The sequence below is a fragment of the Electrophorus electricus genome, chromosome 3 (assembly GCF_041902795.1).
Source record: "Electrophorus electricus isolate QZ-2024a chromosome 3, ASM4190279v1, whole genome shotgun sequence".
Classification (NCBI taxonomy): Eukaryota; Metazoa; Chordata; class Actinopteri; order Gymnotiformes; family Gymnotidae; genus Electrophorus; species Electrophorus electricus.
In genome coordinates this window covers 11,807,501-11,830,332 of record NC_137499.1, presented here as the reverse complement: position 1 = coordinate 11,830,332, position 22,832 = coordinate 11,807,501, and the positions used below count along the sequence as shown (strand labels likewise).

At 47.1% G+C, this 22,832-nt stretch overlaps 3 protein-coding genes across 5 annotated transcripts in view; 2 read left to right on the top strand and 1 right to left on the bottom strand.

The window, feature by feature from the left end:
* Positions 1–398: 398 nt before the first annotated feature.
* Positions 399–5,385, top strand: pttg1ipa (PTTG1 interacting protein a). Its single transcript, XM_027018709.3, has 7 exons — positions 399–596; positions 1,014–1,066; positions 2,972–3,080; positions 3,357–3,459; positions 3,747–3,812; positions 4,315–4,361; positions 4,922–5,385. Exons 1-7 carry the CDS (start codon positions 512–514, stop codon positions 4,966–4,968), a joined length of 510 nt encoding a protein of 169 aa, XP_026874510.3. The 5' UTR covers positions 399–511; the 3' UTR covers positions 4,969–5,385.
* A 680-nt stretch (positions 5,386–6,065) lies between these two features.
* On the top strand, positions 6,066–9,420 carry sumo3a (small ubiquitin like modifier 3a). Its single transcript, XM_027018726.3, has 4 exons — positions 6,066–6,222; positions 7,330–7,458; positions 7,571–7,642; positions 8,424–9,420. Exons 1-4 carry the CDS (start codon positions 6,067–6,069, stop codon positions 8,484–8,486), a joined length of 420 nt encoding a protein of 139 aa, XP_026874527.2. The 5' UTR covers position 6,066; the 3' UTR covers positions 8,487–9,420.
* Positions 9,421–11,932: 2,512 nt separating this feature from the next.
* Positions 11,933–22,832, bottom strand: part of abcc6a (ATP-binding cassette, sub-family C (CFTR/MRP), member 6a) — a 28,174-nt gene continuing 17,274 nt past the window's right edge. For 2 of the 3 annotated variants that reach the window (XM_027018728.3, XM_081710308.1), the window contains 24 exons: positions 22,515–22,721; positions 21,115–21,292; positions 20,816–20,977; positions 20,631–20,723; positions 19,847–20,050; positions 19,563–19,709; positions 19,321–19,408; positions 18,642–18,711; positions 18,399–18,525; positions 17,941–18,117; positions 17,515–17,682; positions 16,979–17,162; positions 16,614–16,695; positions 16,384–16,495; positions 15,984–16,191; positions 15,285–15,595; positions 14,962–15,161; positions 14,525–14,651; positions 14,137–14,238; positions 13,731–13,877; positions 13,399–13,557; positions 12,996–13,162; positions 12,633–12,827; positions 11,933–12,484 (listed from right to left, as the gene is read on the bottom strand). In XM_027018728.3, coding sequence (XP_026874529.3) covers positions 12,376–12,484; positions 12,633–12,827; positions 12,996–13,162; positions 13,399–13,557; positions 13,731–13,877; positions 14,137–14,238; positions 14,525–14,651; positions 14,962–15,161; positions 15,285–15,595; positions 15,984–16,191; positions 16,384–16,495; positions 16,614–16,695; positions 16,979–17,162; positions 17,515–17,682; positions 17,941–18,117; positions 18,399–18,525; positions 18,642–18,711; positions 19,321–19,408; positions 19,563–19,709; positions 19,847–20,050; positions 20,631–20,723; positions 20,816–20,977; positions 21,115–21,292; positions 22,515–22,721 — 3,724 coding nt within the window. In that variant the 3' untranslated portion in view covers positions 11,933–12,375. The remainder of the gene's footprint in view (positions 12,485–12,632; positions 12,828–12,995; positions 13,163–13,398; positions 13,558–13,730; positions 13,878–14,136; positions 14,239–14,524; positions 14,652–14,961; positions 15,162–15,284; positions 15,596–15,983; positions 16,192–16,383; positions 16,496–16,613; positions 16,696–16,978; positions 17,163–17,514; positions 17,683–17,940; positions 18,118–18,398; positions 18,526–18,641; positions 18,712–19,320; positions 19,409–19,562; positions 19,710–19,846; positions 20,051–20,630; positions 20,724–20,815; positions 20,978–21,114; positions 21,293–22,514; positions 22,722–22,832) is intronic. The other variant, XM_081710310.1, reaches the window with a different exon arrangement.

Below are 22,832 nucleotides of genomic sequence, written 5' to 3'. Positions count from 1 at the left end.
CCTGGACAGGAAATGTAATTTGTGGTAGATCAGCTTCTTCTGATGTTAAATGTTCTTTTTGTGTTTGGTGTTTTAAACATATATAGCACCAGCTTCCGCCCACAGTGCCGAGTCACATCGATTATAAATTGTCATTAAATATTTTATGTTTAACTAAGTACTGATAAAGTATTCTCATAATGAAAGTAAGATTTAAGATTGAACTAAGATGTTAGCTATGTAGACATCGTTAGTTTGTTTGCACATCTGATTTCTATTCACTATTCACTACGACACTATTCAAGCATCTTATTCCGTGGGTTATTAATTTTAAAAATGCTATAATACTTCCTAACTCCACATGGTCAGGAGTAATCAAGTAGAAGTTCAAATCCTCCCTCTGACGGAGATCATGTGACGACCTGATCCAACCTCTCGTGTTCTGCTGAGACCTGCTGCTGTCGTTGTGTAAAGTAATAGAAACCTCGGGGACAAACACTGCTCGGGACTTTGGTATTTTGAAAAGGCGAACATGGGATTAAACTATTTCGTCTCCCTTCTCCTGCTCCTTTTCGGTACGGGCGTAATCTTGGCGCAGACTGACGCACCTGGCCAAAGTAAGACACTTCGAAACATATTTTCCCATTTCTTACAGGAAACTTGTTTGTATGTCGCTTTTAATACGGGGGCCTACACGGTTAAGCGTGTTGATGTTCTTTTCCTATCAGATTTAGTGTGGTAGTTTCCCGTTGTGTGTGAGGCAGGTGCTCTTTCCATGGCGCGCCGTATTCAGGTGAAGTGTGGCAGTGGTCTGATGCACCTAATGACCGTTTTATCCCCGTTTTAGTTCTGTAATGCAGTTCAGACCTGCATGTACCTGCCTTGCTGGTTAGTCCTGAGGGGTGTTGTCTTATTCCACTAGGATGGGTGCATAAATCTAGATATGACCATGGCAACCTCTGGTCCAACAGAGGTGTATACACTGATTACTCTAGGTTTTGATTTTGTAACGCTTTCTTCCTCTCTCTCTCTAGCTTGCGAGAGCAGAAACGGAACAAGCTGTGAGCAGTGCTTGACTAATGTGACTGTAAGTGGCGATTAGAATTCTTATTTATCTTGCATATTTATTTATTTGTGTTATGGAAGCAGTTATTCAGCTTCAGGTTCTTATTATGCCCTGACTCCGATCAGGGTACTAGGTAGTCATGTTTATATGCCTGTGTATTCAACTGTATCCCAGCTGGTGCATGGGGGAGAGTTAAAGGGACGTGAAGTGGATAAATGTGGGACTTAAAGGGAGAGGATAGAATACGGGAGAGCAGGGGGAGAAGCCCGACTGCTTTGACTTTAGGAATGTATGGAATTACTAGGCATGGTGGGTGTGTGCTTGGTCACACTGCCACTCGCCTCACCTGGGAAACAAGTTTGGGTAGTGTGCGTGCACACTATGAGATTCTTGCGCTGACATTTGGGAAGCTGGCTTATCCTCCAGGTCTCAACGGCCTGCTCAAGCAGCTACAAGTTACTGTGTTGCCTGACACCTACCGGTGTCATTTCCTTTTGGACAGGCGCTCCTAGTGTGTGGTCACTTTAGATTGGTCATTGGTTGGCAAACAACATCAGTTGTCCAAGATAACATTCAGAGTTCTTAGCCTTGTGTAGAGACAGAACCTTCTACATGCTGAAAGAAGATACACCTGATATATAACAAAGAGATCTGGAGATGAGATCTCTAGATAGTTGTACGTGCATGCCTTTCCCCCACCAACGCGCACACACACTTTGTCTGCCTGCCTGCCAGTATGTTGGGTAACTTTCATCTTACCTCTGTTATTTACAAAGTCCTTTTGTATGTTGATGATTCATTTAACATTTAATGAAACAAGCTCATGTCTTAGGTTTTGATACCGTCATGCTTCAGAATGAACCATATCCTAACCCTACTAGTTGTTGTAAACAGTGTATATATAGATTTAGCTTTCACAAACATGTTGACATGGGATCATAAACAGCAGGCTGGCCTACCACTGCTCTTGGATTTGCCTGGCCAATCGCCTCTCCACAAAGAATATAATTGCTTAGAATGTGTGTATGACTGTTGTAATTGACATGTGGAGTGAAACATGCAGATTTAATGGGGATTTTTTTGTTTGTTTACATCAGTGTCAAATATTAAGCAGTTAATAACTATCTGGCTCTACCATAGTCATGCAAATATGAATTTGGTTGGTATACTCAAATCAAATAATATAGTAATATGATTGATTGATTTATATTTTAACATTTTGGAGAAAGTAAAGAACTCATTTGCCCTGAAAAAACAGATGAAAAAGGATTGATGTATTATGCTCTTCAAACACATGAAAAGCTCTACACGCTGCTACTGGACTGTACCATTCTAGTGCTGCGGCGTTTCAGTCTGCACCCCGTGACTGGACTGTACCATTCTAGTGCTTCGGTGTTTCAGTCTGCATCCTATACTGGATTGTACCATTTTAGCTCTTGCACCAACACCTCCATTTTATACTCAGGTGTGTTGATATCTGGGAAAATACCAAAACGTGCAGAGTATTTAAGGGCAGTGACTAGGAAACAATGTATTAAGGGTTAAGTAAAGGTTATTTAAGAAAATCTCATATGAATCTGTGTGCTTTGTTTATGGCTTCTGTGTAGCAGACATTGCTTGCATGAAGCGATAGGCTGCCGGGCATGGCTCCTGGTGTGCTATAGGGTCCTTTTATGCTCAGAAGGCATATGATGCGAATATCCTTAAAATCGCTCTGATGCAAGAAAGTATTTCATAAATAAGTACAATGTGTAATGTTTGCAACTTTTTCAGATACACTTTGTCAGTATCACTAGGACTGTGTTTTCGATCAGACAGGGAGGGAGCCTAGGTGAAGAAACCAGGGTCCAAGTAGAGTGTAATGCCCTATAGTGTAGCATTGTACAATATAGTTCATAATTTGACTCATTTTTTTTACTTCCTCAGTGTCTGTGGTGTATAAAGACCCAGTTATGTTTGACGTACCCTGTCCAATCTATCCTGCCCCCCAGCAGCCTGTGTCCGCTGAACGAGGCTCGCTGGGGTCTCTGCTCAAGTAAGATTTCGCTCACCCCTGTTTTCCACTGCACCTCTATTAAGAAAAAAAAAGTGCACATTTGGCAACAAAAACCAAGGGATAATGTATTCAGTGGTAACAAAACTTCAGACTTGCCTTTAATGTACATACAGTAGAAGCTGGTGAATAGTAAGGAAAATACATTCAAAATGGGATGATTAAAAAAAAAAAGTGTAATTTTGGTTGTGAGAGTCAAAGTGCACCACAGTCAGTAATCTGTTTTTTATTTCACACTTTACTTCTTTCGTGCCTCAGTCAACTTCCAAATCCTGATCATTACGATGTCTGTGGTGGCCGGGGCACTCATCATTGCCTTCTTCGTCTGCCTCTTCTGCTGCTGCAAGTGTGAGAACTGTGGGTGAGTGCAGGCTGGGAAACTGCGATGCCGTGCCAGGATGAAGAACCCTGGATCACCACGCTGGCGCCTAGTGTTCCCTTAAAGTGTCATGTCATTCAGGAAGTGGCACTCAAAACTTGCTCTTTAGGAGTACATGAGTGAATTTTCTTGTTTCTTGGCCCTGAAAAGTGAAGACACACCTGAGGGAGATGATAACATGACTTTTCTTGGGGGGGGGGTTGGGCGGAGGTTGGACACCTGAATGCTTCTGTCTTTCCTCACACTCTGTTCTGTCCTGCTCCTCCCAGATCCTCGGTGTTTGAGCATAGCATGCAGCGGAAGGAGGCAAAGAGGAAGATCAAACAGGAGAACCGGTAAATTTAGGAATCCAGTTCATAATTCTTTCAATTTGTGGATCCTAAATTCATATAATTCCAATAGTCAATAGACTCAACATGCTAACTTCTTTTTCATCTAGATCAATTTCTCAAGGCTGTGTTTCCAAGGGTTTTTAGTTGTTGGGTCATTATTAATATAATTAAATATGGATCTTTTTACATTTGCTAATTAACTCATGCTTAATTATTTGGTTGCCATGTCAGGTTTTTCTCATTTGTTTGCAATGACTCTGTATGTCAGAGAAAGGAATTGGCTAATGCATCATTATTATGCATCATGACTGTTCAATGCATCATTATGGCAGTTGTTACAAAATTCTGAGACATGCACAGGTTCTCTGTATTGTCCTTTGAATGGTTTACAGAGACACATGGCTATCGTGAACTAAAAATGTTCCAGTACAAACCGGTTTGACAGCTATGCGGGGATGAGATAATACAACATGTCAGTCACAATATTTATACATTTGTTTTACAGGAAATCTGAAATGAGGGCCAGACATGATGAAATTCGGAAGAAATATGGTGAGTGATGACTTGCATGCAAAGCCTTTTCTCAGAGTGGTGCTTTATTGTAACAAGTGTCCCACCCACCCAAAGCACACGTCACTTCCTCAGTTTCAGTCCTTCGGGTCTCACCTCAACAGATCATGTAATAATAGTCTCTTAAAATGACTGGTGAATAATCATTGCACAGTGATAACTTATCAGTCAATTCCCCCCCCCCCAACAGAATCTCCTGGGAATATTTGTCCAAGTTTGTAACTTTATTATTGGTGTTAATTATATAAGGTAGTCCATTTAAGTCCAATGTATAGCTCCTCTGCTCCCCCGTCCCATGTAGTGGTAAAGGAAGCAGGAAGTGATTATATGAGAAGACAGCAATGATGTGGGCATTCACAAACGTTTAGTCTATTGATGGCACTGCCTAAAAAGCCTGATGGAAATGTTCATGGAATCAATCTTAAGGCTACTGCCACGAGCCAAGTTTGGACAAAGGTATTTTAGAATGCAGTACTCCAATAAGTTGTCCTTGAGCTATAATGGTGCACTAACCTTTTTCTCTCTCTCTCGCTCTCTCTCAGGTCTTAGCAGGGCAAGCCCTTACTCTCGGTTTGAGAACCCTCCTTAAAGTGAGCTCACAGTGGTCATTGCGCATCCTGCCACTGGGCCCTCAGACCCCGTGACCAATCATCTTTTGTCTGTCCGTCTTCCTGAACTCGCAATCTCAGAATATGATGGGGTGTATTGTGCCACCACATCATTAGATATTTTTGCACCATAAGCCACTGCTAGAGAAATAGTTTACTTGAAACTGATTTTGTGATTGTGTGTGTGTGTACTTAACATCATGGCTGTATAAACTTTAAAAGGCTTAGTGAATTTTCTTATCTGGGAGTTTTTATCTAATTGACCTCCAGTGCTTATCTGGGAGTTTTCTGCAAACTTTAATGTTTATTTATGTTGATCAGTGTGTGAAGCTTAGTAGTTAGAACAAAAAATATTAAATGGTATTAAACAAAATAAAAGTTTTTATATTAAATTTAAAGCATTTTTTTTTTTCTGTTTCCTTGTTCATTACTCTCAGTCCAAGAGTGATTTACAGGTCTGGTGCTATCGGTCACATCTTTGTTCACATTTCAAATCCAGAGTTGGGTTTTTTGTTTGTTTTTATACATTATCACAAAACAGCTTTAAAGGAATCCAAGGCCCCAGATCCCTAATGAACAGGCGAAGGTGAGGTAGACCTCCCTGGGAGCAAGAGAGAGAATTTGGGATAGTGATGAGTCAATCACCCAGTTTTTGAACTCTTCAGAAGAGTTTGGGTAGAACATGCAGATGAACCAGTTGCTACATTTAGGTATCGGTTTTAGAAAGGTGGTGAGTTTTTTTTTTGTTTTGTTTTTTTTTTTAAACTTACATTTATATATCACTAAGATGGTCTGTAAACAATCGACTTGAACAGTTAACTAGTAGGTGGGGGTAGATCGGTGTTGTCGACCTGTACTCCAGGTGCGTTCAGATCCAACACATCTGGCTTCGGTATTCGGATTAAATAAACTCAAAGTGGCAGGTTGGTAGATTTGGTTGAGCTGCACCAACTCGAGGACCCGTAAACTGGGCGGGCGATCTATCTATCTATTTATTTATTTATCTATTTATTTCGCGAGACCGAGCATTTCACCGGAAGCACGCACGAGCACGCGCGCTCAGGAGAAGCACGGGTCATATGACCTGGCAGCGACCAATCGCTGGTCGCAGAGCCGAAGCGGTGCGCGTTCTCGTGGCAGCTGCGGGGACGGACGGTGTTGAGAGCGCATCTTTTGTAAAATTAAACACATACATTCGAAAGATTTCCGCAAAAATGTCCGAAGATAAGCCCAAGGTGAGTAGCGACGGCGAGCTGCGATTCCGGGCGTGTGTCGCGGGGGCGCGTGTGTGTGTGTGTGCGTGCGTGCTCGCGGTGTTTTCATTTTCGTGCAACCTTGGTGTAGATGGCAGATTGCGCATTTGTGCGGGAAAATGGAAGCGAACGTGCAGTCGTCGCGTCTTCCCACGTCCAGTCCGCTTTTAGTGCTCCGCCGTAGGATATAATGTTCAGGTGCCGGCGCTGTGCGGTCTTTTCAAAACGACTTCCACGGAAACGGCGCCGTTGTTGCGCGTCTGCCGCGCGGTTTTTCCGAAGTCTCCCCATTTGCGGGTTTTCCTTTGTGAAAGCGAAGTGGCGCTTAGCGGCCACGTTACGTCTGTGGCGCAGAAAACGCCACAGCAGCGGCGACACTGGCCCAACGCCGCCGTCGAATCATACGCGGATCACAGAGGGAGCCGCTCGCAGCTCAAGCGCGTTTGCTTCTTAAGAAAAAAGTTTCATTCATTTAAACAGCAGGCGCAAACGGAGCGGGTCGGCGCGTGTTGCGCAGCTAGCTTAGCTCGCGTTAGCCGCTGTGCTGCACCAGATGCGAAAATGGCGCACAGCGCATAGATAAACTAGGGTCTGTCCGGATACGCGGCGGTAATCCGGACAGGTTAGCTGTCTCCTCGCCCGTGATCCGTGTGTGTGTGTGTGTGTGTGTGTGTGTGTGTGTGTGTATATGTATATATGTATATGTATATATAATTGTGTGTGTGTGTGTATATATATATATGTATGTATATGTATATAATTGTGTGTGTGTGTGTGTATGTATATGTATGTATATATATATATATATATATATATATATATATATATATATATATATGTGTATGTATGTGTGTGTGAGAGGGAGAGAGAGTTGCGGTCGCCACGCGGAGTGAACTTGGTCACAAGTCACGTTAACAGACAACTAGTTTCACTTTTTATTTTCATCTTTCTCTTTACCACGTAAATAATGAGTAAATAAGCCACTAAGCCGAGCCAGCAGCTGCGCCTTCTCCACCTCAGCCTGTCTTGGGCACCTCGCGTTTCCTCCGAGGTCCAGCGGGTCCTGACGTCTCGTTCCGTCTCTTCCAGGAGGGAGTGAAGACGGAGAACGACCACATCAACCTGAAAGTGGCGGGGCAGGACGGCTCCGTGGTCCAGTTTAAAATCAAGAGGCACACGCCGCTCAGCAAGTTAATGAAAGCATACTGCGAAAGACAGGTGTGTTTGGGGCATGCCGGTGAGGGGTGTTTATCTGGAGCAGGGGGGTGCTTGCATAAAGTTTGCATGTTTACACGATCTAATAATGTTTGTGCTTTTTTTTTTCTTGTAGGGATTGTCAATAAGACAGATTAGGTTTAGGTTTGATGGACAGCCAATAAATGAAACAGACACTCCAGCCCAGGTAAGCTTGAAGCAGTGTGTTATGCGACGTATTCATTATAGTGAATATATTTTTATTTGTGCTGTATGAATGTGTAATTCTGGTGGAACCATCTGGAATATTCTAAAGTAAAATAATTTATAGGGAAACCTGGTCAATCTTACCAAAAGATTAGGAATGAGAGCCTTTATATTGGAATGCACCAATAAGAAAATGTCACCCTCTGGTTGCCTAACTGGGGTTACAGCTCCCTGCTCTCTTGGGCATCAATAATGGGTCCTTTTTTATTAAAGTGAACTGTGGGCTTCTGTGGCAAGGGTATTATTGTGAGAGGGGTTAAAGTTCTCCTGCGCATATGTATAAAGATCTGTTTATTCACAGAAATGTACCTGGAGCATGCAACACTTCACCAAGTCCTGTTTAGTCACATTTATCATTATGCATTTGTGTGTGCTATGTAGAAATGATCATGGTGGACTCTCTAAACATGTAGACAATTCACATGTCTGAATATTCAAAAGTTCTGATCTCTTGGCAACGAACTCTGGATAAATTTTACCCAGAACATGTTATTTGTATATTTGAAGTATCTGAAAACAGCAAAGAGTGAGTCTGTAGGATTTCTAATACAGCAGTAATGAGCCAAAGAGGATGTTCATGCAGGGGTTTTTTTGGGGGGGGGGGGGGCCTTAAATCCCAAATCTTAAATCTTTTCCTTTTATAGAAAGTACTGTTGACTCTAGGTACATGGCGAGCAGTGTTCTTGCGTGTGTGTGAAATGTTCTTGTTGTCTTGTTCACAGCTGGAGATGGAGGACGAAGACACTATAGATGTATTTCAGCAGCAGACGGGCGGCTCCCGCTAAACTCCTCCGTCCAAACGGCCGCGCGTGCAACTGGTTTATTTTGACTCGTTTTCCTCCAAACTCGTAATCCGTGCTTTTTCTGTTCCCCTCTTGTCAGTTTTCTTGGAATGCCCCTCCTAGGTTTCATAGGGTGGGCCTCTGCTCCTCCCCCTTTCTTTCTCTCTCGATATTTAAATATATCTGTGAGGCGGCATGCCAACTCGGAGGCAAACCTAAGATGGCTGCCCTGGGCAGAATTCAAAATGGCCACAGCCATGCGAACTGCCTGTTGCATCTCCTGATGTAATGGAGGCCACAAAGCCAGGCCACGGTCGCCTGTGCATTCCCACCTCTACTAAAGAAATGCTCCATTCTCACGTTGGTATGAATTCTGCAGGAGATGTCCCCGTTTCCCGGTCTCCCATGCAGTTTTAAGTGTCTAGATTCTATTTTGTCTCATAGCTAAAGAGATGCCCATAATTCTGATATTAAGCTTTGATTTTTACTGCCTCACCCATAAACTAACAAAAGGGCCAAGATTGAACTGAGTCTCCTGCCCCTTCTGACTCACCACCAAAGCCTGCTCTCACCTCCCAGTCAACAGTGATGATGAGGTGCTGGACCAAACTCCGCAGATGTTCCCTCATTTGACAGCAAAACTCCAGGTCTCCATACGGGACAGTCGACATCAAACTTTTGTCCCTTTTTGGGTTTCTTTTTAAATCCCCAAAGCAATTACCTCCAAGCAGACGGGGTTTTGCGGCTGTCTGTGGCAGAAGTATACTTCTCACAGAAGGGACCTTATTTCCTGTTCCATCTTTTTTTGCTTCCTGCTGGCTGGTATCCATGGGTCAGTCTGAGTAAGCATATGAATGCTCTCCTCTTTCTCTTCTGATTTGTACATTATTTGTTGTTCTTTACTACTGTATACAATAAATATAGTTTGGTACACAGAGTTTTTTTGGCCTGACTCTCAATTCTCCATCAAGTCTAAAACGGCTGCGAGAGATAGCTAGTCAGAAACAGGTCGTCTTGAGTTGGTGTCTTGTATGGGGAAAGAGTAAAGCTTTAGTGTTCAGCCAGTTATTTTCAAAAACCTTTAATATCTTACATTATATAGATCATGTGCGTACAAAACATCCTTGGTGACTTCAATACAAAAGCTGTATAAAATGGCAACTATATAAATAAAATGCAGAGGCACTTAAATCGACTTCCAGTCTCTGTCCTTGTATATCGTCTTAATCCGTAGAAGATGGGATTTTCAGTGGCCTCTCTATTGATACCCATTTTAAAAGCTCAGATAAAGTACAAAAGTACAGGCTCTACGGTAACAGTAAAGGAGAACTTTAAAAAAAAAACTGAAAATTTTACTGAAGTGCAAAATTAACACAAAAAAATCCAGTGGACAGGCGAAGTGAGATCTAGCAAATAATTGCTTTGTGAATTAAAATGGCTCCTGTCTATCGTGGGCTCTGGGTGTGGTGTTTGTAATGTAGCTGTGACTGGCCCGCCACAAGGCCTTTCATTGTGTTTATTTGTTTACTTTGCCAGAAATAAACATTAATGTATTTGGACTGCTCCAACATTTTTCTCCTAGTTGCCCATATAAAACAGTGCATCCGGAAAGTATTCACAGCACTTCACTTTTTCCACATTTTGTTGTTAAAGCTTTTTTCCAAAATGGATTCAATTCATTTTTCCCCTCAACATTCTACACACAATACTGCCTAATGACAAAGTGGAAAAAGTTTGTTTGGAATTGTTGCAAATTTATTTAAAAATAAATAAGTCACATATACATAAGTATTCACAGCCTTTGCTCAATACTTTGTTGAAGCACCTTTGGCAGCAATTACAGCCACAAGTCTTTTTGAGTATGATGCTACAAGCTGGGCACACCTATTTTTGGGCAGGTTCTCCCATTCTTCTTTGCAGAACCTCTCAAGCTCCATCAGGCTGGATGTGGAGCATCAGGCCACAGCCATTTTCAGATCTCTCCAGAGATGTTCAATCGGGTTCAAGTCTGGGCTCTGGCTGGGCCACTCAAGAACATTCACAGAGTTGTCCCAAAGCCACTCCTTCATCTTAGCTGTGTGCTTAGGGTTGTTGTCCTGGTGGAAGATGAACCTTCACCCCAGTCAGGTCCAGAGCGCTCTGGAGCAGGTTTTCTTCAAGGATGTCTCTGTTCATTGCTGCATTCATCTTTCCCTTGATGCTGACTAGTCTCCCAGTTCCTGCTGTTGAAAAACAACCTCACGGCATGCTGCCACCATCATGCTTCACTGTAGGGATGGTATTGGCCAGGTGATGAATGGTGCCTGGTTTCCTCCAGACATGACGCTTGGCATTCAGGTCAAAGAATTTTGTTTCTCATGGCCCGAGAGTCCTTCAGGTGCCTTTTGGCAAACTCCAAGCGGGCTGTCTTGTGCCTTTTACTGAGGAGTGGCTTCCGTATAGCCACTCTACCATACAGGCTTGATTGATGGAGTGCTGCAGAAATGGTTGTCCTTCTGGAAGGTTCTCCTCTCTCCACAACGCAACGCTGAAGCTCTGTCAGAGTGACCCTTGGGTTCTTGGTCATTTCCCTGACTAAGGTCCTTCTACCCCGATCACTGAGACTGGCCGGGCAGGCAGCTCTAGGAAGAGTCCTGGTGGTTCCAAACTTCTTCCGTTTACGGATGACGGAGGCCACTGTGCTAATTGGGACCTTCAATGCTGAAGAAGTTTTTCTGTACCCTTCCCCCGATCCGTGCCTTGATACAATCATGTCTTGGAGGTCTACAGACAATTCCTTGGACATCATGGCTTGGTTTGTGCTCTGACATATAATGTCAACTAAGGGACCTTATGTAGACAGGTGTGTGCCTTTCCAAATCATGTCCAATCAACTGGATTTACCAGCTGTCAAAACAACTGAAGGATAGTCAGTGGAAACAGGATGCACCTGAGCTCAATTTTGAGTGTCATGGCAAAGGCTGTGAATACTTATGGACATGTGATTTTTTTTTTTCCTTTGTCATTAGGGGGTATTGTGTGTAGAATTCCGAGGGGAAAATGAATTGAATCCATTTTGGAATAAGGCTGTAACCTAACAAAATGTGGGAAAAGGGAAGCACTGTGAATACTTGCCAGATGCATTGTAAGTGGCATCTGAGTGGTTGAGCCACTCGAAGGTACTACCTGGGCAGTCTGGGTTGGATTCCTGATCCTGTAACATATTCTGTGCTATTTTATGATCTCAGTACTTCTTATTTTCTGACCCAATCCACATGAGAACTTTGAATCAATAGCTCGCGTATCAAAAAAAGTTCCTTCTTCTGTTGCCCGCAATTACTGCCGAGATCAGCACAGTTGACGTGCGTCATTGACATCCTCAATGCACGGACACTTTATGTGATTGGCACAGGCAGAATTGGATGCAACAGCTTCACTGTCTCGCTCACTGTTATGAACAACTATTTACACCCCCCCCCCCCCCCCCCACCTATTCTTCCCTCAGTTCGAGTCCCACGCAGTCTGCCTGCAGGGTATGAGACGCTGAGGAACGGAAAAGCCTTCTCCTGTTCAAAGTGACGCATACAGTTACAGAACCCTTGAAGAGGGCAGTCGACCTGAGTAAATAATGTTTTCAGCTGAGCCTCAGTAAATATGCGCCTCAACCGTTGGAAAACATGCTTGGAACAGAACATCTGGAAATCGCTGGAAATGGGATGCACCCATCAAGCACCATCTTCATAAAGGAAGCACCAACTTTAAAAAAATGTTTGGTTTTTTTTTAAGCTTTTCTCTGTGTTTTTATGCTGGGCCAACAAAGCTTCCCTTTCGACGTGCCTGATCCTCAGAGTCCGCCACAAGGGGGCGCCAGCGGACTAACGTTGCAGGATGGTGAGGTTCGGCGCTCACGGGCTTACACCAACCCAGCCTCTCTGCACATGCGGTAAAATTGGCCGCTCTGTGCAATAAGGTTAGACGGGGAGTCCATCTCCACTATGTGCCCTTTGTCCATTACGATAACCCTGCAAAAGACAAGTTGGAACAGCAGCAGCATAAGCAACTGGTTCTAGTTTGGGCCTTCCTGCTCGTCTTTACTGCGTTACGTCACGCGTCAGACATGAGCCGGGGTGTCCACGCGGCGTGTGTGCATGAGCTGTTCGTCTGTCTTACTTGGTGTAGTCCATGACGGTGTTGAGACGATGGGCGATGGTGAGGACAGCACAGTCCTCGAACTGGCTGCGAATGGTGGACTGGATCAGCGCGTCCGTCTCCAGGTCCACGGCCGCCGTGGCCTCGTCCAGGACCAGGATCCGGGTCTTGCGGAGGAGGGCCCTCGCCAGGCATACCAGCTGCCTCTGCCCGAGGCTGCGGGACGGAAATGGGAAGAGGAGAGGAGTGACTGCGTGGATGGAGAGCGGTTGGGCCGGACTTTTACTGACTGCGTGGAGGCGTGGACCTGGCACGCATGCCGTTACGCAGCCGCCCCGCAAAACCGTGCAGGCCACTCGTGTGGGAGAAGATTGATGTTCATACCTGAGGTTTTCTCCTCCTTCTGAGCACTCGTAGTTGAGTTTGTCCGGCAGTCCGGAAACGAAGTTTTTCAGGTGAGCGAGTTCTAAGGCTTTCCACACCTCCTCGTCGGAGTAGGCGTCAAAAGGGTCCAGGTTCATACGGAGTGATCCGGAAAACAGCACCGGATCCTGTGAGGAAGGAAAAATGTGAGCGCGCACAGCAAAAGTAAAACCAGACAACTCATGACAATCATTTCAACATGTTTATTAACAACCGAACTCGGAGAGAGTTAAAGGAATGTATGTGCGCGTCCGTGTCTACGCGTCCGCGTGTCCGTTTTATAAAAAGGTGACATTGCACCATCATGATGTTCCAGTGCCCAGATGTCCCGGTCTCCAGTGTCCTGGCATCCTGAGCGTCCTACCTGTGGAATGATGGTGATACGGGACCTCAGATCATGGAGGCCGAGCTCGGCGATGTTGATGCCGTCTATATAAATCTCTCCTTTTGCTGCTTCCAAGATCCGGAAGATCCCGAGAGCCAGGGAGGACTTTCCTGCGCCAGTCCTCCCAACAATCCCGATCTAAAAGCAAATTTTTTTTCCACCTGCGTCATGACGAGAACAGTAGCTACAGTCCCCATGCAAAGCCACCACATATCTTGCTCCGATATAAGACCCACAGAGCTGTAGTTTGGTAAGTGGTGGTGATATCAACACTCACTGCAGTCGATTCAACAGGTGCCTTTCCCATTTACCTTCTCCCGTTCGTGAACATGTAGGGAGATCCCTTTCAGAGCCAACTCCAGGCCTTTCCGGTACTGCAGGCCGTAGTCTCGGAACTCGATGGTGCCTGCCTGAGGCCAGGAAGGGGAGAGTGAGCTGTCTTCCAAAGCCCACTCAGCCTGCAGACAGGAACAAGCAGAGGGTTTCCGCTCGTGTTCAGACAGGCTTTCTGCACAAGGACTGATTGTATTGCAGATAAATAAAAATACTGTAATGAAAGTGTAATCGACATACACCTAGAGAAACATCAGCACTTGATGTGCATGTCCATACGGATATGTGTGCCTTAATGATGCCCGTTTCCTCAACACACCCACAAAGCAAAGCAGGCTTTGCAGAATGGAGTGTGTTTAAAGTGTGTGAGCAGTCTTGGCCAACCTCTTTGGGTGTGTCCGCATACTCCTTCACCCGCTCCACTGACACGATGTTGTTTTCCACGTCGGTCCATGACCTCACGATCCAGCTCAGGATTCCTGTCACCTGAAATGCAAATAAAATAAAGTCTGACGGCTCAAATCTGCACTGGGCATTCGGTATCTAAATAAGCCTAAATTTGTGCGAGGCAGTCAGGCAGATTAAAGCTTCGTCTCCCTCGGTTCACATCCTCTCGGCGAGCAGAAGTGAAGCCAGACAGTAACGCCATCTCCACAGATTTGGCGGGACTGCCTTTGAGGTCAGACAGAATGCTAGACAGGATGTTGCATAAGAGGAAGAGGGAAAACAAAGGTTGTCAACGGCCAATTAAGAGCCAATTATGCAGCCTCACCTGTAGGGAGTGGGAGACGGCCAGGCCGACGATCCCAGGGCTCAGCGTGTCTTTCCCCATGACGGAAAGGACGGCAGCAGAGAGAACGATGCCGTTACCCAGGAACTCCAGGTTCACCGCCAACCACCTGGAAACGCGGGAAGTTAACACTGTTCAGCATTGGCACGACATTAATGGGTGAAAGGCTGCTCTGGGCCTCGAGAGGACCTGGGTGTTATTCTATAACGCAACGTGCTTTCTCAAGTGCCACTGGATTTTCAAAACAGCAAAAGCTAGCTGTCTGATTCAGCTCGACTGTTGAACTTTATGAACGGTTGAACTTCACTTTATGTGAAATATTTCCATATAAGGCAATTCCTAGCGAGCAACACCGCGGACCCGGGCTGACGCCGTGGTGGATCTGTGGTCATCTAGTGATGCCTGGCGGCTCATCTTACCTGGTGGCTACGAAGCGGGGGAAGTAGGAGGACTGGTTGTGGTCCACCCTCCGATCGGCCTCCAGCACGAAGCGGCGCTGCTCGCCGAAGGCCCGGATCACGCTGGCGCCCTGCACCGTCTCGTTGAAGTGGGTGTAGATGGGCGAGCGGCTCACAGACTCCAGCCGACGCAGCTGGCAGGACGTGGCCACGTAGAAGCTCTGGGGGGGGTGGTGTGAACAGTTTCCTGAAAACGTCTCGCCATCTCTCCATTGCTAAGGTTCCGCACACCCGGCTTGCGACCGGGCCGGGCCTTCTAAATCGGAACTTGTCCTCGGGCTCACCTGCACGAAGGCGTAGAGCAACGCCAGGGGAAGCATGATGACGGCAGCGAAGGGCGTGGCCAGCAGCACGATGACGCACACCTCCATCAGCTTGAAGACGTAGCCTAGTGCCATCTTCAGGCCGTCTGGGATCATGCAGTCGATGGCGTCGATCTCCTTGGCGAAGCGGTTGAGCAGGTTGCCACTGGGCGTGGCCTCGAAGAACGACATGGGTGAGCGGAGCACGTTCCTCAGGAGCTCCAGGTGGAGCTGGCGTGAAGCCATGATGCCCCCGATGGAGATGGCCACCGTGGTGCCAAAGATGGCTATGCCTGAAATTCAGTAACGCAGATTAGTTTTGCGAGGTTTTTTTTTCTTGTCTCGTGAACTGTTTTCAGCCTGAACTTTCAAAGCATGAGGCAGATGCAGTGTGGGCTCACAGCAGTTGAGATGAATTGTAATTACACAATTCAGCCCACTCAGTTCATAAAATGTTACTTAGGTTTCTGCTCTAAAACGGTTTGCTTACTTTTGCTTTTGTGTCAGTGACATGCCGCAATAGACAGAAAAGATCTTTTGATTAGATCAGCTGTATCCTGGCGTGGTTTGATTCAACAAATGTCTGTGTGGATAAATGAAAAGGTCTGTGTGCGTGTGTGTGATGCTTGCATTTTGTGTGATTAGCGCACAAGCGCTCCTCCAGATTTGTCTCTTTCTGACCTTGCGCGAAGCCAAGAGCCCCGTACACCCCCAACTTCATGTCGGTGTTGAGCTGGGTGCCGTTGACGACCGGTTCGTCGGCCCACAGGCTGAGCCAATAGCTGTAGGCCAGGGAGGCGGCCTGCTGGAAGGCGTAGAGGAAGAGGATGGGCACGATGAAGGCCAGGCCTATGGTGCGGAAATACTCCACGTACAGCTCCAGTTTCACCTGGTTGGGGGCAGACAGTCCCAGAGAAACGAACATCTGTGAATTCTGTGAAAACGACCGTGGGGTGCGGAGTGCAAGCGGTGAAACTAACGTGTGGAGTTGGTCGTGATTGACGAATGGCTGTTCCGAACGGGAACGGTTGCGAAGGTTTTCTGTTTCGGAGTGTGACTTTCAGGGAAGAGACAGACTCACCCTGCCTATCCGAGCTTTATCTGCCTCCGTGAGCTTTCCCAGCTCCTCCGGGATCTGCTCCTGCTCGATGTCTGGCTCCATGTTCTGCATGCTGACGCTGTTCCTATCGCCGCTAACGCAGACAAAAGGGAAGTAAGAAGGAGGCTGCTACCGCATCTTTAACGCAGCAACTCGGTTCTCGCTTATGGAATATTTCAAATCCGTCGAGACGTCGATCTGAGTTTGCTCACCCGATGAGCTGCTCCTGAGACAGGTCTCGAGAGGAGGGCATGAAGTCGGTCATGCTGAGCCTCGAGCAGGACTTCCTGGAGCCTGCAACAGCACACCACATTTCCCCGCCTTCAAGAAAGCATCCACAAAGATCCCTCAAAAGCAACGACGGTTTGACGGCGTCCAGACACCTGCTCACCCTGCCCCCCCCCGTGTCAAGTTAACACCTACACTGTTTATACAAGACACAAACAATGTACAAGTTTGTTCAGCACCGCAGGCGATGGCTCCACTCTGCGGTACAGACTGCGTTGGCGTGGCTCGTAGATGTGTGGTTGACACGTGACTTCTAAGAAGACAAAAGGCTGGGGGGTGTGGGCTTCACCTCTGGGTATAGAACACTCCTTCCTCTCAGAACCGGCAAACGTGCGGACGAAGTCGGCGAAGGCCCCGTCGCGGCTCATGAGCTCCTGGTACGAGCCGCTCTCGGTGACCTCACCGTCCCCCAGGACCAGGATGAGGTCAGCGTGGTACAGGAAGCTCATCCCGTGGGTTGCCATGACACGCGTCTGCCAGGGACAGACAGGAAGGGACGTGTTTGCCTACACGTGACTGTCTCTAGGACCCAACACTGCCCTGGACATCATGCAAGTGTGTATATATATATATATATATATATACACAAATTTAAATGAAACCAAAAAAGAATATGATTTCTTACATCATAAAGCTAATATTTGTAAAAAGCTAATATTTGTAAAACATATGATGTTTATATTTGCATGCAGATATTGCTCACATGTACTTGTGATGATCACTGATGCCGAAAAAAGACAATCGAGATGTCAGAATACAGGTTTAAAGCACAGATCTACAAAACTAATGTCCTGCAGAACCAACGCTTTTGGACAGCCCAGTCACCTTGTCTCTCAACATGCCCTTTGGCCCGATGACTTTTTCGAAGATGTGCTGACCCACGTGGGCGTCCACGGCGGACAGAGGGTCATCCAGCAGGTAGAGATCAGCTTTCCTGTACACGGCGCGGGCCAGGCTGACTCTCTGCTTCTGCCCCCCGGACAGGTTCAAACCCTGCGGGAGAATCCGGAGTCAAAACACTTTTCCCCATGCGCAGCTGGGGCTGTCTCTCCCTCTCACACACCTGGGGAGTCGCCTGCATATGATGGCTGGACCAACAGTCAAGAAACACTGCTACAGGAAACAACCAGCAGCAAGACAGAACTACACACACACACACGCATGCACGCACGTGCGCGCACAAACACCTCAACAATGACTTTAAAAACATGTCCTAAGTCTAACAGACAGAAGAGTGCAAGGTCTGAGAACCTTCTCGCCGATCTCAGTGGCGTCCCCTGCTGGCAGGATGTCTAGATCAGGCAGCAGCGCGCAGGCCTCCAGAACACGATGGTACCAGCTCTTCTTCCTGTCCCACCCGAACAGGACGTTGTCCTGCACCGTGGCATTCTGGATCCACGCCTGCTGGGGAACGTAAGCCACTGAGCCCTACCGACACGCGCACACATGCACACAACGACAACAATCACAGAAATACTTTAATATGTCAATCATTTTATGTACATCTCATTCAGTCAGTTTGCAATGCATATAACTGTATAAACAATTGCTTTAATGTATTTGTTTTCTACATAGAAAAACTACAGCACTTAAACATGCTTCTCTAAGTTGCTGTTATGTTCAAATTTTGTTAGTATTTTGTGGTTAGAATGATTCTGGATTATCGTGGTGGATTATTCTGGATTATGATTGTTCTGGATTAATTCTACCTTTATGGCAACACTGCCACTCCTCCTCTCAGTCTCTCCGAGGATAGCTGAGAGCAGTGAGGATTTGCCACTCCCAACATGGCCGACCACCGCAACCAGCGTGCCACGAGGAATTCTTACACTGATCCTACAAAACGCAGTGTTATGTCGCTCAGCCTTGCCAATTACAGTAAGAGAAAGATCTGAGCAAATCCCATGTCAGATTAGCTGCAGGAAACTATATGCTAACGGATGTTGTTATACCTTTTAAGACAAGGAGGGCCATCTTTAGACCAGCTGAAGGTCCCGTTGTCGATCACCACACTGTCTTCCTCTGAATTACACACACAGAGAGACAGACAGAGGAAGAGAGAGCGAGAGAGAACAAGAAGTCCTCTGTAATAACGAACAAAAGATCCTCTCAGGTTCACACACGAGCCGTGCCACGCACCTGTGCAAAACGCACACACGCACGCCACAGCGTTCTTGCGTTTGGGTGCTGTCAAGGTAAGGCCAGACGGGGACTGTCTGTGAAAATTATCTTCCACTTCCGCCACTCGCGAAGCCTTGGACGGTCCCTAATTACAGACGCTCTAACTAGCCTCATCTTCAAAATAGCCCTTTCACGAGCCGCCTGCACGGTGCCGAAAGATGCCGGGGTAAAAATGTGTTTGTGTTTCGCAAAAAATAGATGACTCCTCCGGGACGGATGGCGCGGCCAGGGTGGATGTGCTGGCTCTCTAATTGCCCTTCTCTCCCTGCAGGAAGTGACACGCCACCGCCACGCGGCTGTGGAATTCGCCGGCTGTTAACGAACGACCTTCGTTCTGTCGCACTTCCATCTGCACCCTCACCGGCCGTAAGCAAAACTCTGTGACCGAGTTATATTCGAAGTCACAGTTCTGTTCCGTTCCGGCGTAAACGCCGCGCAGATGAAACTCACCCAGTTTCAATGGATCCCTGGACACACTGTCCGGCTTCAGCTCTTCCTGACACAGGAACTTCCCCAATCGCTTCAACGAGACAACAGCCTGCCGCGAAAGAGAGAATTTAGAAGATTATCCTCCACTGTAACACATTAGGTAATACCGTAACGCCACCGTAACGTGGACGTCAGCCTAGCAGCACCTAATATCAAGGGACGGCCGGGAAAAAAAACATTTCTCTGCTGGCGAGGGACTCTACCTGCATCGTAGTGCTCATGGCAAAGGGAAGCTGGCTCAGTGGGGTCTTCAAGATGTTGATGAGCGCCATCGACACAAAGACCTTCTGCGCATCCAGCACGTTCCTGTCGTCGATGAGCACGTACACCCCGAACATAGAGAAGGCGATCTGGGTGAGGAAAACGCGGACTCTCGGGATCAGATTCCCAGTCAGGAGCAGGTACTCACTAGGAAACTATGCGAAATTTGTGGGAGGGGCCGGGTCGCCCTCAGACACACCCCATGGCTGTCTGCTGGGCTACGCACCAGGAAGGAGGAGGAGTTGAAGGAGGCGATGGAGATGGAGTACAGGATTTGGGATTTCTTCAGAGCTCGGAGCTCTTTTTCCCGGTAGCCCAGCACCTGCTCAAGGAACGCTTTCTCCCAGGCGTAGAACTTCAGGATCTTAATGCCGTTCAGGATCTCGTTCATCAACTTGATTCGCCCGTCCATGTACTTCATCTGGATCTCCTGCATTATTCCGACACGGTGTTTTTAAACTTTTATTGCCATTTGTTGCAGCTATGGAGGCATGAATCAAAGAAACACACCCACACTGGGATTACTCAAATATCTAACCCAGCTCTGGGGATTAAGGACTGACCCCACAGTGGACACTCTATACACCACAAACCTAAGTCTGACCCTGGATCAGCTCTCCTATGTACAAACTCCTTAATGGTCAATTTTGGCCTTTTAGTGCAACTGTACATGGAGATCAGAGCCTGTATCATCTCTCATTTACTGAAGAATCTGTCACATCCAAAACTGTTTTCTGATCTTAGCCAGTGACTGATTCTCACTTGGTCTTGACAAAGCTGATTCCTGACCCTGGCATACTCAAGTTTTTACGTGTGAAATGTTTGAACTATTTCGAGCGTTCTGGTTACTCACGTCTTGTGAGGAATGACCTAAGTCCTTCTTTGAGATTCTTTACCCAAAAACACTTACAAAGCTAAAACTAAATGAAGTCTGATAGATTGTAGTAGATTGTTCTGGAATTTTGGTGGTGGTGTTTTTTGTTTTTTTTTGCCAGATAACCCTTCATCACCTGTAGTTTGCTTCTCTTCTTGGCGATGAATCCATTTAACGGGAAGATAAGAATCACCGTGGTGATGCCGGCTAGGGCAGAGGGGCCCAGGAGCTGAAATGGGAGTGGCATGGAGATTTCAGAAGCGCATTTTGGATCCAGGAAGCTCCACTGTCCCTCAGCAGAGGCGCCCAGGGTAACCTCACCTGCCAGAGGAAGAAGAGGCAGAGGGCGACCTCAATGGGAGCGAGCCACACAGCGTTGAAGTACACCACGAAGTCCATGAGCTTCTGCGTGTCGGCCGAGACCAGGTTCACGATCTCTCCCACAGTGCACGTCCTGCGTGCTGCGCTGGTGAGCACCAGAGACTACAGAAAGAGCCACCCACAGGGAACCCCTCAGTGTTTTGTTATATATATACACACACAGAGAGTTATATTAGGTTGTACATGATCAGTTATTGCTCAGAGTTCAATCAAAGTGAAGCCGCTGAAGGAGAACGGACCTTCCTGTAGACGAGCCCCATGACGGCTGTCTTGACCCGCATGCCCACGGAGAAGCAGCTGTACATGTACTGGTGGTTGAACACAGACTGCAGGCAGGAGAAGAGGAACAAGAGTGAAGCGTAGAAATATCCCTTCCACAGCGGAGCATCGTCTTCTCTTATAAAGCCTAACAGCAGACTAGAGAGAGAGAGAGAGAGAGAGAGAGAGAGAGAGAGAGAGAGAGAGAGAGAGAGAGAGAGAGAGAGAGAGAGAGAGAGAGAGAGAGAGAGAGAGAGAGAGAGAGAGAGAGAGAGAGAGAGAGAATAAATTCTGGGTTAAAGATTCTAGTCAGCAAACATTATGACAGGCGGGCTCATTTGGGTCCTGCCAGAGGTTTTAAGCAGCAGTAAGTGGTTGTCAGCAATGTTCTCTTTTAGTGAACTCGAAGGCTACCTCAGTGCTGTGCACGTCTCCTAACTTAGCTCTGCTCCTGCCCTTGGCTCTGAGGTGTTATAATATTAATACGTTTAAAAATGACTGAGCTCTGTTCGTCTGCTAACTAATGCCACTGACTAACGGTGCGCGTCTAACACTTCGTTTGAGTTCAGCAACAGTGCTCTGACTGCTGGACGCTTTCTGCATGCGTTTTCAAAACAAAGGGGCAAAAAAAAAAAAAAAAGTTCAGCAAGCTGATCTTTGGCCAGCAAAATGGTCAGTTACTGTGTTCCCACCAAGAACCTTCCCTGGGCTGCCGCTGGACACCACAACCCTGCACAGTTGGTCAGGGGAATTCAATTCAGCTTGCAGCCTGCACAAAAACCTAGTGTGCTTGCCAGTGGGATGTGGGTGGAAGTTGACATCTGATCCCAGGTCAGCGAACTCCACCCAAGTTGCAAACTGCATTGCTGTAGGACAAAACATGTGGCTGGTCTCGGGACAGCGTGCCAGGAGGCGACATACGCCCGTGCCATCCACCAGTGGCTGCTGGGAGCTTCCGTTTGGTTGGCGGTGGCTTTTCCGACCGCGACCCCTGCAGCTGTGACTCAGCCTCCCAGGAGCAGGCGCGGCACAGCGGGCATGGCACTACAGCTGGCTGGTGCTCACCAGCTTCCAGGCCAGAAGCCACAATTGCCGCTTGCGGGCATAAACAGCGCCGTCTGCGTCTGGCGTGGACGGCGGCTCTGATCCAAGCCACTGAGATAAGACATCAGAGATAACATATTAACCTAAACTGTGCGATAGACCCCGTGGGCTGTTGGGAAAGAATTTGCGCGGCACTTCTGAACCTTCTCTAGCGGCTTACTTCAGTCATTTTGAGCTCTCTCTCTCACACTCTCAGGCTGCACACCAAGTGACCAAAGTTCAAGAACCTCAAAAGGAGCAGTGGCGCTTGTGCCAACATCTCCTGTCCCCGCCTCACCTGAGAACCTGTGGGATAGAGAACATGAAGGCATCGTGGACCACAAGACACAGCGTCCCCGACAGGAAGTAGGGCCCGAAGTTCCGCGCTAGGGTCCTCAAAAGACAGAAGCCTGAGCTCTGCTCCTTCTGCAATTTCCTCAGGAGCTGGGCCTGCTCAGGCAGATGGGACCCCAGGGCTCCGCCGGTGCCCAGGTGCTGCACCTCCCTAGAGACGAGACGGAGAGCCAGACACTTGTCAGGGATGAACCTGAGGCTGATACACACAGCCTGTTGCCTCTGAAATATGTCATTAAAACTAGCATTGGACAGATTGAAA